General features: G+C 37.5%; 1 protein-coding gene across 1 annotated transcript; it reads right to left on the bottom strand.

Moving 5' to 3' along the window:
• Nucleotides 1–10,593: 10,593 nt before the first annotated feature.
• LOC139128504 (uncharacterized) lies at nucleotides 10,594–14,499 on the bottom strand. The gene is made up of 4 exons (XM_070694270.1): nucleotides 14,457–14,499; nucleotides 12,973–13,844; nucleotides 12,163–12,823; nucleotides 10,594–10,715 (listed from the first exon to the last, which is right to left on the bottom strand). Exons 1-4 carry the CDS (start codon nucleotides 14,497–14,499, stop codon nucleotides 10,594–10,596), a joined length of 1,698 nt encoding a protein of 565 aa, XP_070550371.1.
• Nucleotides 14,500–15,024: the final 525 nt, after the last annotated feature.

Here is a 15,024-nt window from a genome sequence, read left to right as displayed (position 1 = left end):
AAAATTTGAACATGACCGCAATGTCTGGTCAGAAAAAAAGATTACGCCAGGCTGATTGAGAAAGAGAAAATTAGGCTATAGATATTCATGCTGCGGCTGAATTAAGAGATACAGATGCAGAAATAGTTGAAGAAGAGCAGCAGCGTGGCACAAGCCAACTCTGCGTCAGGGCCAGTTCAATTCTCAGATTATTATCAGCCAAGTCAAGAGCAAAAAAAATATGAGATGATCTATATTGCTGGAGGATTGGTCGTGGGATGGTTTATGATGCGTTAGCTACAGCAATTCAATGCAAAAGCTAGTTGGCCAGTTATTGAAATTAACTATGTTTCCATCCTGATCTGTTATCCAAATACGCATTGAACTCATATAGTCTGAACCCTTTCTCAATGGCATGGAAATTGAGCCCCCGTTTTTTAAGTCATAGGTGGCCTTTTCACTTATTTGTTTTGTATCCCGGATGGGAAGTATTTGTAAACAATCCGATACTTTTCCCTGTATGTATTCACCGGAGTCACTTGAAACATAATTTCCAGTAACATCAACGACATCTGAATGAACTATGTATTTAGTGACAGTTAAGAAATCTGCTCGACCTGGACTCATAGTAGTTTTTTTTACGGGGTTGTCATCAGGTTTATCTGAAAAGCCTACGAGGTTAGCAAAGCTACCTGTGGCATTAAAATAAACTTTAACATTTTTAGCCAAAGTTAGATAAACTTTGCTTGTGGGTAGATGTTTTCTGAAATTGATTTTCTCCTGCAACCCGATTGCTTTGTTGAGTGTATCGATATTGTAGTGTCCTGGTCGTATTGATTTGGTCTTCTTCGGTTGGTTTTCTTCTTGGTATTTTAGTACATTATTCGTCGATGTTATGTTATGCCATGAATTATATAGTCCACACTCTAGCAGTCTTATTTTAGTAAACCGTGATATGTCAATGCAAGGGTTAAAATTAACAGTAACGGGTTCACCCGTTTTGCTTTCAATCCAAATGATCATCCTTAAGCGTTGTATATTATTATAGGAATTATTTAATTTTTACTGTATATACTACAATAATGTCAGCTGGTCCTGTTTTTGGTCTAGGTGTAAATTATGGACTAAATCTCGAGCTCGAAGATCTGAGTGATGTTAAAATTAACAATAATACTAAGATAGCAGGTAATCATAATAAGGATTACGTCCTTCGTTACAAGGACCGCGTTGACAGATGTGACACCAGCGGCGAAGCCAGTCCGATGCACACCATTTAGCGAACGTCTGAAAGTGAAAGCAAAAATTGGTGAACTATTCGACCTGGACATTATAGAACCTCTGGATGGCCATATGGTATGGGTCAATCCAGTGGTCGTTGTACCAAATCAAATGGGGAAATCTGGCTGTAATGAGACATGTGGTAAGCAAACAGACAAGTCATTCTTGAGCGCCACCCAATACCAACAGTCGACAAAATACTACAAGATGTTAACCAAAACACTGTATTAGCAAGCTTGACCTGTAATAGGGATTCCATCAGATTAAACTTGTCCCTGAAACACGAAGTATCACAACGTTTGTCACACACTGTAGGTTTTACAGGTACAAGCGCCTTATGTTTGTATTAATGCTGCACCAGAGATCTACCAACATATTATACAACAGGTATAACAGTATACAACAAGTACAACATATCAGATGATTTGTTCCTACATGCAAATGATGAAGCGGAATGCAATCAACAGTTAGTGAAAGTACTAGAGAGACTAAGAGAGAAAAACTTGACTCTGAACAAGTCAAAATGTGCATTCTACATGTCACAGTTAGAATTCAATTGATAACTCCTAAAAAGTGTGGTAGAGGGCCAACTGAGAGTAAGGTGGAGGCGATAAATGAAACCTGTGAACCGGAAAACACAACAGAAGTCCGTAGTTTCCTTGGACTTGCCAACTATAATGCATGATGCACCCCTGACTTCGCTACAATATCTGATTCGCTGAGACAGCTGACAAAGAAAAGGGTATCGTTTCTATTAGGCAAACAGCAGAGAGCTGCATTCAATGAGCTGAACGCTGACTTGCAAATGCTGAAACTCTTGGATTTTTCGATAGGGATGCACAGACACAAATTGTAACAGATGCTAGCCCGTTAGGACTAGGTGCAGTCCTTATCCAGCAGCAGCAAGGAAACTATGGGATAATCAGCTATGCAAGTAGAAGCCTGACTGATATATGTCAAACGCCACAACTCACAAACCGAAAAAAGAGGCACTGGGTATTGTATGGGCTTGCAAAACGATTCCATACTTACCATTATGGGATCCAGTTCACAATATGTACTGACTACAAACCATTTAGTGTAATCTACTCAGTGAAATCTAAACTGTGCGCCAGAATAAAAAGATGGGTGATTAGACTACTATTCTACACATCCAAGGTGAATACAGACCTGGAAAGGCAAACATCGCAGACCCACTGTCACTGGTCATCTCTGGGGACTGCCATCAGCATTCCCAACTACATTTGTCAGCAGAGGACTATGTTCACTTTATCGCCGTATCTGCGATTCCTGGCGCATTGACTATGAAGAAAGTTGAATTGGCATCAGCCGATGATGAGGAACTCTCTGCACTAAGACATTGTGTTAATTCATGCCAGGGGGAGGACTCTCTCGATGTACACCATATCTAACAGTATCCAGTGAGTTGCACGTAATTGGAAAACTTGTGCTCTAAGGTACAAAAATCTCCATACCACAAAAACTTTGATGGTGCGTACTGACATTAGCACATGATAGACATTTAGGGATTGTCGGACAAAACAGACATTGAGAACAAAGGTCTGGTGGCCAGGAATTGATAGACAGGTTTAGAAAGTATGTAATAGCTGTCATGGATGTCAGCTAGTGAGCCGACGTGACCCGCTAACCAATCAAGAGTACCATGTTACCACAAGAACCATGGCAGAACCTTGCAATTGACCTTTAGGGCCAGTGCCAACAGGTGACTTTGTGCCAGTTGTCATTGACTACTACTGCCATTTCTACGAGGTGCACATCACTAAGTTTACAACTGTAAAGTGGATGATAGAAAGTCTTGAGGAAATCTTCACAAATCATGAAATACCATTATCAGTTACGAGCAATAATTGACCGCCATTTATCGCTGAAAGATTCACAGCATATTGAGAAAAGAATGGAAATGAACATCGCAAAGTTACACGGCCTGGCTATAAGCCAACGGTGAGTTTGAGCGTCAAAACCAGTCCCTCCTGAAACGCATGCAGATAGCACAAGCTGAGCAAAGAGACTGTAAGAAAGAGATTAGAACATATCTCCTTGCATACTGAATTTGAGACGGCCAATTTTCCTATAACTATTGCAGACTTCATGATGGGAAGGCTGCGAGCAATGATTTTCAGAATAAGTTTATAGAACAGACTCTTAGTTTACGATGCGAGGCAAGCTAGTGGGCCGCCGCTGATGGTAGCCGGAGGTCTGGCAGCACTGTAGATAGGGATGGTGCTGACCAGAGGGCCACGAACTCCATTATTTGCAACTCAAGTATAATTCAACACCTAACTTTTTCTCGAACCATGGGCATTGCATGATGCGGTCACAAGAAACAAAGATCATTTCATCAGCATGGACGATTAAGGCAGTTTCATTATCATATTCAACGATATGCCTTTGAAATATTGCAGGCGTAGTATTCTGAGTCGAGCAAGACCATATGAAATAACAGAGTCCGCCTTAAAAGAACTTGAAAAGATACACTTTCTAATAAATTTGTCATGACCACAGACTTCCAATGTGATAATTGGTGGCAGCAGCCTTTCGGCCCCACTTATGTCTTCCTTCTTTAGAATATACTTAATTCCATGATTGATACAGAAACAGTCAGTCCTGTAGATTTTCGTCGGGCTTTTGGCATTGCATTAGGTGGCGTCTGTGACAGTGGCTGCAGTAGCGGCAGCCATGGATTTTGAATATGTGGTTCTGGGAGGAACTTTACAAAGCTTATTATCAACCTAACCAAAAACAATTGGAACAACCTAGAAAAGAAAGTGCAGAGTATTTCATCTGCATTCAGGTCTCCTATCTTGTAAACGGGTGGCATTACCAGTCCAGCTGTGTACACCACTTTTGTAACTATAAGATCTCCTCTGTCCAGTTTTGTAAATATCCTTTCTTGAAAGTGCCCTTTTTTGTAATTCGGACTCGTTCTCCCGAATTGAACTCTGGGTGGCATGCGCATTTTTTGTAAGTCGGACTCCTTCTCCTGGATTGAACTCTTGGCTGCCATCTCATGACTGTATTGTGAAAAAATGCCTGCTAATCATTCACCTCTGTCACTTCGATGGGTTTCGTTTTGATACTATGAGGTTATTACAAGAATACCAAAATTATGCACGAGGACATTGGCGCAGCGTATCGCCCAACACGAAGCGGAGGGCGATGCGTGGCGCCAATGTTCGAGTGCCTCCTCTTCAGTATTTCCATGATAACCTTAGTATTATACATATTACATTTGTGACTAGGGGATCAAAATGTCAGAGTAGTGACCGTTTTCGTGCAATGTCAACAATTTCTTTTCCTATCACTGCGGGACGAACGTATGCCTGAATGTTTCGTATTCCGCGAAGCATATGTTCTACCTGAGAGCGCTTTTGGCCGGTTGCTAGTGACGACAGCGAACATTGTATCAATTTATGTTCAATAGAATATCGATCGAAATCTGCTGGCGTACGGGTTCATGTGTCGAGGTCAAATCATTAATATATCCACATAACCTCTATATATTGACTTAGATAACATAAAATCAACGTATCAGTTGGTTTCTTGTACTTAGATTGAATCGTCGACACTTTTTTACAGTTTTGGCGATGCATTCACATTTTGGCGCTCTTTGCAAGTTTCGCGCCATTGTGAGCTGAATATGACCTGCGAGTGAGCACGACAACAATGTATCAATTTCCGATAAAAGGATATCGATCGATAACGTTCACTGCACGGTTACAGTGGAGAGCCTGCGCCCGTTCGCCTCCGTTCTGTGTTTTTTTTTTTTTTATTTTCTGAAATTTACTGGAATTTCATCGTTGATTTTCGCCAAAATTTGGTATAAATTACAACAACATGACATGCATTTGGTCTGTACATCTTACGAGACGCATACTGATAAAAATGCGTCAATTTAAGGCCCGTGTTCTGCATATGTACACGCCGTCAGCTCGCCAAATCATTGACGACAACAGTATATTTCAGTGATCGGAATAAATAAAATTCAAATAAAACAATTTTCGTGAAAAAATTCAAAAATCTAAAACGATAGGAATTTTGTATATTAATCAAAGGATCACCATGTCAATTTTCATCATTATTCGTTCAAAATTGAGGAATTTGAACCGACGAGAAGTGTGCAATCTGTTCGGTATATTACACGCCATTGTTTTCTACGGGAAATCATGCTTATTCACCGCATCGTAAAATGAAAAAGATATCTGAAAAAACCCTTGGTTTAACTTTTTCATTTCGCGGTAATTTCTTACCATATTTGAAATAGCACATCTCATGAAGGTTAACTAAAACTCTATCGTTTTACTTTTTTGAGTTTCCCTCTTATTTTATGAAATGACGAGTTCAACGATCGTTTGGCTGTTGACTGTGTTTTCACCTATTTTTGCATATGAATAATTATCACATATGTATTTTCATAATTCCTTCATGAAATTATTGCCAAAATATCATAATGGAAAGGTCAACATATAAGGAAATTGAATCTGCAACTCTTCCATCAATATTAAGCTGTGCAGCGTGGAAATTTGGCGAAATGTAATACATAGCGTCAAAGGCGGATTTGACTCACTGTACGCGTACACGACGTATGTGCGGCGAAAAAGTGACACGCTAATATGAAACAAAATGGGGGGCCTTTGGCCCCGCAGTGTATTTTCCTTTTTCGAAGGAACTCTTGGAAAATTTGAAATCAAGATCTGTTTCAAAAGTACTAACATATGTATGTTTTCCCTGGAGGGTTTAATATTACCAGTATATTATTCAGTCAGAACTTAGACAGATAATCCAGCATGTCTGGCACTGCAACTAAGTTAGACTAAAACATCACTGTGCTTCTTCATATCTTTTGGTGAGACGGAGTTGTCGAGGATTATGAGAATATCCATGCTGGCCAATTCATTACATACGAAGGCTGGAGTTTCATTCATAGCATCAAGTCTGACCGGAAACACAAACACAGTATCATCTGTAGATTGAAGTTAATTTTATCATACATTTTGTTGTTCATATGAATTTATGAAAATCTTTTCAAACTTGCCTGAAATTGCCCGGGTTTATAGCAGTCTTTATCGTCATTCAGTGGTATAAATATTAAGTAGAAGTTACCCAGCTCTTTACAAAAATATAAATATAATGCTTCCAATCATATTCCCTTTTCTCCTTGCCCGTACTTCATAACCTTTTATGTTGCACATGTTTTATTTTAAGATGTGTCAATAAGTCTAACCGTGTATTAATGAGAAGAAAGACAATGATCAGGTATGATAAAAATGTAACAACTAATAGAAAATTATATTTGAAACGAAAAAATCTGTGAAATACGTGCGTGCCAATGATTTTTCGTATAAGCTGCATTTGTTGATGCTTTTTTCAATATTAGAATTCGATGGATCTCGTATAGTTTCTTGTTGTCTCCATACAGCAAACTGAAAAAAAAAAACGTGAATCAGTTAGTCAACAAAGCCCGTATATGTATAGACTATTGATGATAATTGATTTAGATTCCAGATGGAAACTCTATGATCAAAGATACAAATTCACAGTACATATATACATTTTTATGTATATGAGTTTTTCTCACATTCACGACTTGAGTTTAATTGTACTAGAACATTCTTAGGGTCACTGTCTTTCATAACCTAGACATTCAAATAAGTCACAGGAGGAGATGTTTTGGAGCAGTGATTAGTATATCATTACAAGTTCAGGAGGGCTAACCATAAGTATAAATACTGGGGCAGCCTGGTTTTTAGTCAGACAATTTTTAGGATCCTGTCACTGGCGTGTTACTTCAGGATTCAGAACACTCCAGCAGTATAGTTTTCAGAACTTTGTCTCACTGCCACGATGGATTTATACTCATAGACTTTGAACTGCGGCGGACTTTGCTGTCAAGTCTTCAGGCAAACAAGGACTGTTCATTTTGTTTCACTACCACGCTGGGCATAGACTCTGCACTGACAGTGGACTTTTGCATAAAGTCTTTAGTAAGTCAGAGAACTGTACACTTTGTCTCAATATATGACTCTATTCCTGAGTGTTATCGACCCAGCTGAGAAAAGTAGCTCGTAGACTTTTACAGTTTGAATTTTGTCCCTTGACCGAACGATTAGTTTTAGTTTCATTTCGGAATAAACTTTATTTTAAGGGAAACTGCTGAATTCACGGTGTTTTTGTTTTTGTTTTTTTTTCCACTTAACAACATGTGCACAGGCTGTGTTGGCAAGCTGAATACTGGCAGTTTATGAAGGGAGTAGAGTAAAATTCCACATGTATGCAGCTACTACCCTGCTACTACCTATTGACAGTATTATACTGTTACAACATACCAAAGTGAAATAAAGCTGTGATTCTGGTGTATTTCATGAGTGTTTGAGTGATATAACACTCATGACAGTTACACATAGTTATACACAAGTTCAGGCTGAAGAGCAACTCACGGAAGACCAGGAAATCCTGTACTTATCAGTAGACAACAGCAAACATGGTTAATGGATGTATCACTGTTTACAAAAAAATGTTGACCATGCAACACAAAGATGAGTGTATCTCATCAAAATAATGGTAAAGTGTATTTCTATTCTTACATGGCTACACATATTTGTCATTTAGCAATGGATACATTGCCAATAGAGTGCAGCTATGATTTGAATGATCGATAGGTATCATAATGTAAGTTAGTTTTTCAATGTTGTACAATTTATCGACATTTTTAGATTTTTCAAGTCATATTGAAATGCTTTAAGCATACTCACACAGCCTGAGTATTAATATGCATTACTTTTATGGCATATGAATATTTGCCATTATTTATACACCTACTGCCGTAACCTATGGGAGTTTGACCGTCCAATAACTTTCCGTATTTTGTATACTACGCGGAGTCCCGAATACGGGAGACGCGCGACGCGCCAGTTTGACCTTTGACCTAGCGATTATCGGATGTAAACAAACTATTTTACGGTGAGTTATAGACATAATAAAAATCCACCAAATGTATTCGTAGTATAAGGTTTAAAACACGCTAAACACAAAACTGAGTCTAAATGCAATTGATTTTTATTTTAAAAAACTAATTAAATTGAAAACATTCAGCGACGTTTGCTTGTACTGCACTGAAAATTAATTGGCTTCGTACAACGCAAGGGACTTGTACTACGGAGCAGTAATCGCGCGCGTTCCACTCATATCGCGCGTGCCGCATCCCTCAAAATTTACCAGAGAATTAGTTTATACGGATGATTAATAGAGGGAGGTGTATAATAATAGGGTTATACACAAAATACGGCCCGAGTCCATACAGGGCCGTATTTTGTGAATAACCCTATATTATTGCAAAACAAATATCAGAGAGTGAAGATTTTGACCTAGTTCGGCAGGACAAAATATGAAAACAAACTTACCTTGATGATCTATCTGCAAAATCTAATTCTGTATATTTAGGGCATAGATTTTTTGCTTAATAGTATTTCCTTCATTTTATGAAGATAAAATGAGATTTTTGAAAGGGGTATCAACCATTACCTCCTCTGTTCCACACCAATACAATTTTCAAAAGTATTTTTCATTTTTCAGAAGTACTAAGGAATAATGAAAACAATTTGTGAAAAACTTATTGGTTGTAATGAGTGGTTCAAAAAGGGGTCTAACACGTTGCTGATTCATTAGAATTTAAGAGCGAATTTATTGCTTAATAAATAATAAATGTACCTAAATATGCCAAGCGCATACAAAGCATTTCGTCCAGTGCAATTTATGAAAAATCATCATTCGAGCGAAAAATGGTGTATGCAGTGAACCTGTTATTTAGTGAGATAAAATTGACAAGGAAAGGTGATACTAAGGACTTCTATAGCTTTTTGTAAAAGTAAAGATAAGTTCACGCTACTTCAGAATCACATTTTAACTCAAGTGACAATGACCACCTTGAGGTCAATTAATAACAAGTATAAGAAACTTCACACAAATACAACACAAAAATAACTCAGAGACTTGCGATTAACATTATTCACTGAATCGTACAAACATAATCTATTTTATTTCATTTTATCATACAATTAAACCAGTGAGCAAATACTATGGTCACCAGGGAATACATGAAAATATTTTCTGGTATTGTAAAAAATGTGAATCATATGTTTTGAAAGTTCGAAGCTTTCTGTTTTCAAAGGCTAGGTAATAATAAGCTGTCACTTTCATGTCATAAAGTTATTTTGGTGTTCAATAAAAGCGAAAAATAATTCCCTGAAATCGTCATCGCGAAATAGCATCTCTACGGCATCTGATAAACAAGTTCTAAGATACCTTAGAAGTTCTTTGTCCAAAATGTTAAAGAATGATATCGATTAAACCTTTCTGACCGAAAAGAAATCTGGACCAAAGTGACCTTCTTTTGGCTCATTGTAGTTTACAATTTCATATTTTCTCTTTGTCTTATGTTTTTCCTTTTTTTATCTTTTGTGTTTTTTTCATTCTCTCTCACATGTTTTTTTCTTTCGCAAATATAAAAATACGTCACATAATATTTTGGTCTTCCGCCTGAAGGAGCTTATATCATGACCTTCAGGTATGGATAGCTGTTTCCTCTATATTAGCCTAAATTTTGCCCCTGTGACATATCATATATTCAAAGAAACCTTAAGTACACTGGATACTTTAAACTTAAGCAAGTATAACTAATAAGGAATGAGTAGCTTAGAGAAGACATGTGCACTGAAATAGAAACACCTTATATGATCCAGTTGAATTTTGAAAGAAATAGAATAGAAATTGGAATAGAATAGAACAAGAAATCTCTTAAAGATACCATATACCCTATCATGTATTTCTTCAAATCAAAATATGGTCATTTTTGGTAGTTTTTTCAATTACTGTATGCAATTTGACATTGCATGAAAGGAGTAATTAGACTCCTTAAAATAACAGAACCATTGGTATTTCTAAAATCGCAGACTAGAGTAAAAATCTGTAACTAAAGTCTAGTAACTAAAATGCAAGATTCGTTAATTCTTACACATCCAAACATTTAAAACTAGAACTTAGAAAACTTCAAAATTGTTTTAGTTTACATTTATTGAATAAACATTCTTGGAAATGACATCTGTTTAAGAAATATTGAAAAGTTTTAAATCTGTACCAGAACCTTATCTTTTATTTGATCTCTGTGTCTACTTTATAATAAAACGTTTCCATAACATTGCAAAAATATTCAATTCCCAATGCCATGATGATTTTCGAATTACGTTACAGATTGTCTAATTCATAACGCAGCAATCCTTTTAGTCCCCAAGGGAATTTTCCGCTTACAGTTTCCCAAACTCCTTAAGGTTTCTCAACATCGAAGATGTCTTCATTTGTCAAGATGCTCTTCAGTTCAGATATTTCATCTCTATTCAAAAGGTACTTCGCCTTCAGTCTTTCAAAGAACGTTGCAAGTTCCAAATCTGTAAAAGAATCATAACTATTATATTTTTTCGAGGTCATACCTTGGAGCTTGAAATTCAGGTCACACTAAATCAATTCTGTGAAGGACATCTCTACAATTTATGGAAAATAGATACACAAAGGATTTTGACCACTATTTCTGAAAGAGCTTGAATGATCTTCTAATCATAAATGCATCACTTTACGTGGTTTTGTCTAAGAATCACCCTTTGAATTCCTCATGTACAAAATGATGAGTATTCGATCGAAGCATAAACATCTAGTCGACTGACTATGAAATCGTGTGTTCGTGATGTCACATTTTTCTTCATACCTAAATCATGCATAGTTTCTGTAGTGGCTTAAATTGATAGTGGAAAAATGTTGGTCCACTTTCTTGATTTTTATTGTTTGTAGTTAAAACATTTCCACATCATGCCTTTCAATTTTGGACTAACTATTCTTCAACTTTGATTCTTTTTCACCGTGTTCATGATACCAATATTTATTCTTATCACAGAGCTATTCAGTCGTCTTTCTTTTCACAAATTTGACCTTGATCAATCTTTAAAATTTCTGATCGCTGACTGGAGGCCGTGGCAATATAGATGTTCTCAGCAGGGAATCAATCAAACATTGTAAAAGAGGCAATACACATTTAGAGTTATATAGTGATACGTTAAATATGCATATACTGACGTTAAGCGTAAAAATAAATTGGAATTTATTTTATTTTACAGTGAACATTACCTTGATGGTGTGATACGGACATAGGCATATCATAAAACAGATATTCAACGTAAGTAATCGTTTTCTTGTATGCGAATTCATATCTTTGTCAAAATGGGCAATCATAACTTTACGTGTAATAAATTGACAATTGAGAGACAAAACCCTTATATTAAGGATAGATTTTGACTGTGGTGTTTCGTTAGGTGACTACCAGTGGCTTCCGTACGTTATTAGTTCGACTCCGTTTGAAAATCGTCTGAATTTGTAGAGAATATGCAAGACCTTCGTTAACCAAAGCGATTACATCTATTACAGTCAATTGAACTTTTGATCTCAGCACGCTAGATTTTAGTCTCTGAAATTTTCGGTTGCGGCACTACAACCTTCGTCAGCAGAATAACTCGGATCTCAATGTCGTGACCTTTCGGACACGTGACATCAAAATCGGGTCATAGACTTTTGGTAATTTATACCTTCTACTGTCTTTATTAAGGGATGGCTGGTTAACTCGGATATATACTCGCCTCCTTGAAACCCCTTTCGAAGAATCGGGGATCCCTATCAAGAATTTCTATATTTTCCAAGTTCACAAAATGGTCTGGTGATTCAATGTGGATATGTTGGGAAACCTCCGATGTTGTAGAGCTGGGACGCCGGTGTTCAAGAAATCTGTTTTTTAGAGATCTCTCCGTTTCACCGATGTAAAATGTGTGCAGAGGCCCTTATCGGTCTGACCTTGACACGGAATCATGTAAACGGGACCAGTGATGTCTTTTTTGGCAGTTTTGTCCTTGGAAGCAACCTGTAACTGGCGTAGGGTTTTATTGGGTTTGAAACAAACCATTATGCCGTAGGAGTTGAATGTCCGTTTCAGAGCCTCAGAAATACCCTTCACATACGGTAGAACAATCTGTCCTTTGCAAACGAAGTCTTTTTGTGCTTTTGAGGTGGTCGCTTTCGGTTTACTCTGTTTACTGACACGATTGAACGTCCATGATGGATACCCACATTTCGCGAGAGCCTGCGTGATGTGTTGCTTTTCTTCTACACAATCAGTCGCATCGGTAACGGACTCTGCACGATGGAAGAGGGTTTGTATCACTCCAAGTTTATGTTGTAATGGGCGATTAGAAGTGAAATTCAAATACTGATCTGTATGAGTAGGTTTGCGGTAGCTTTTAAGATTTATGGAGCCATCTACTTGAACTACTGATAAGGTATCCAAGAAAGCGAGCGACCTGTTCTCTTCACCTTCAGTTGTGAATTTGATATCAGGGTCAAGAGTATTCAGATGGTCTGTGAATTCCTGAGCATGACACTTCTTGAGTTTTGTGTGTGTGTCATCCACATACCTAAACCACCACAATGGGGGGTGAGGCGCAGTAGCGATAGCTATCTGTTCCAGATGTTCCATATACAAATTGCAAACAATAGGCGACACAGATGAACCCATTGCTGCTCCATAATTTGTAAGGAATATACTCCGTTGTGTACAAAATATGTGCAACGTAAGCAGACATCCAATAGTTTGACGACTTGAGTTACTGACAGGCGAGTTCTTTTGTCAAGAGTAATGTCTTTCTCCAGGTTATTGTGAATGATTCCTATGGCTTTGTCTACTGGAACCGATGTAAATAGTGCAGTGACGTCATAGGATCGTAATTCTTCATCTTCCTCCACCCGTCTATTTTGCATACATTTGGCAAAATGCTGAGAGTTGACAACATGATGATCTGTTTGTCTATCCGAGGGAGACAAAACGTCCGCTACAAGTTTGGCACAATTGTATGTTATGGTACCAGCACTGCTTATAATCGGTCTAAGTGGAGTATTTTGTTTACGCACCTTAGGCAAACCATAGAATTTTGGCGGGGTCTCAGTGGTGGGGTATAATTTCCTGTATTCTTCTCTGTTAATCCCTCCTTCTTTTTCTACCTCCTGTAATACTGACACAAGTTCTTTCTTGTATTTAGATGTAGGATCTTTGGTGCCTAGTTTTCTGAAAGTATTTGTGTCACTGAGTAACTGTTCACATTCTGTTGGTATTCTTAAGTGTCTAACACAACAACCATTCTCCTTTATCTGCGCGTAAAATACGAATATCCTTATCTTTCTTTTATCGAGAGCTTTCCATTCATTCACAGTCAAGTTGGACTCCAGTTTCTTCGGTCTACTTAGAAGGTTTGTGACTTTAGACCTTAGTTCACTCCCGTCGCGGTCTGGTAGTGTTCTACACGCAGATTCAGTGGCCGAGATGATATCAACTACAGGAATTTCTTTAGGTGTGACGGCATAGTTCAAACCTTTCGCTAGCACCGACAGCTCAGTATCAGTCAACACTCTACTTGAACAGTTTTTCACCCACTTGTTGATACAGTCCGATGAAATGCTATCCGACTTCCCTGCAACCAATCGCTCTTTGTTGTTCAACAGGCGAGAAAATTTTGTCTGTTGACGTATCTTTGACACACGTGTTCTTTCAGTTGCGACCTCTCTGTACGTGACGTAACTTCGGCCATGATGTCATTCGGTAGACCTTTTTGCCACGTATCAAATTTTCCAAGCGTTGATTTTCCTAGTTTAAGGTGTCTATTTTGTGTACAATTTGACCAACCCGCACATTTAATAAAGTTCTTTCAGCTTTCCTCAGGATATTTCTTGCTTTGGTGCCATGAACAGTACTTGAGAGACGTAAAATTACCGGCACGACGTCATTGTGTTTGCAGTGTAACGTGAAACGTAGATGGTTGCGATACCGGGCGATCTTTTACCCATTTCTTTGCAAAAGTCTGATGTTGTTTAAGCAATCATTGCCATAATCATGTTTGATTTTTGCATGGAAATTCATCTGTGTTGGTAGCCGATTACATATATGCTAAGGCTGTAGCTACAACTAAAGAACTCAACATAAAAACACTATATATAACTAATGTAAACTAACGTTGAGTCTAATTCAGTGGGCTTATTTTGATAAAAGGTTTAATCACAGAGTTTCATTATATGTGTACATTAGCAATTAATCAACATACCATGGTTACCAAAGTTGGCTGCAGCACTAACTTGCAAGTCCATAATATGGCTGAAATTCACACGTCAGTCATATTTGTTTCATTTGGTCTACTTTTTCCAAAGTAGATACAGAGTCATGAATTTGTTTCTGTGAAATTATAAATTGTAATGCACAAAAATTCTAGTTCTTCGCTTGTTTGCAGTCCCTACATCCAACTGTATTTATTATTTGGTAACATTTTCGCTTTATTATATCTGAAACTTCATATGCTATTGCGGTTTAAACAATGTTCAAACAGTGACTGACATACAAAACAGCAATCATAGTTATCCCTATAATTCAGTAAAGAACATCATTAGAACTAATTTGGAATAATTGGATGGTGAAGTAATGTTGATTTAAGGTAGCTTTCCGCCTTTGTTTTGGTATTTTGAGATAAAAACACGATTTTTCTTTTATCCCTGAAAAGTATTCCTATAATATTGATCTTCCTTGTGTGTAGAATATCTTGGTCGTGAAGTTCCTGTTTTTGGGTGAAATTTTGGAATAAAAATGTATGAGAGGCACAGGTGTACATTTTGGCGTTT

This window comes from Ptychodera flava, unplaced genomic scaffold, assembly GCF_041260155.1.
Source record: "Ptychodera flava strain L36383 unplaced genomic scaffold, AS_Pfla_20210202 Scaffold_56__1_contigs__length_877210_pilon, whole genome shotgun sequence".
Lineage (NCBI taxonomy): Eukaryota > Metazoa > Hemichordata > Enteropneusta > Ptychoderidae > Ptychodera > Ptychodera flava.
The sequence above is the reverse complement of the archived record's forward strand: the minus strand, read 5'-3'. Positions and strand labels throughout refer to the sequence as shown.

What these genes read in the sequence shown, in the direction of transcription:
- LOC139128504 (XM_070694270.1), bottom strand. Translation starts at nt 14,499, where the DNA reads ATGGACTTGCAAGTTAGTGCTGCAGCCAACTTTGGTAACCATG. An exon ending in AGCCAACTTTGGTAACCATG is followed by an intron (nt 13,845 to 14,456) that starts GTATGTTGATTA and finishes TGAACAACAAAG; the next exon opens with AGCGATTGGTTGCAGGGAAG. An exon ending in TTACATGATTCCGTGTCAAG is followed by an intron (nt 10,716 to 12,162) that starts GTCAGACCGATA and finishes ATTCTTTTACAG; the next exon opens with ATTTGGAACTTGCAACGTTC.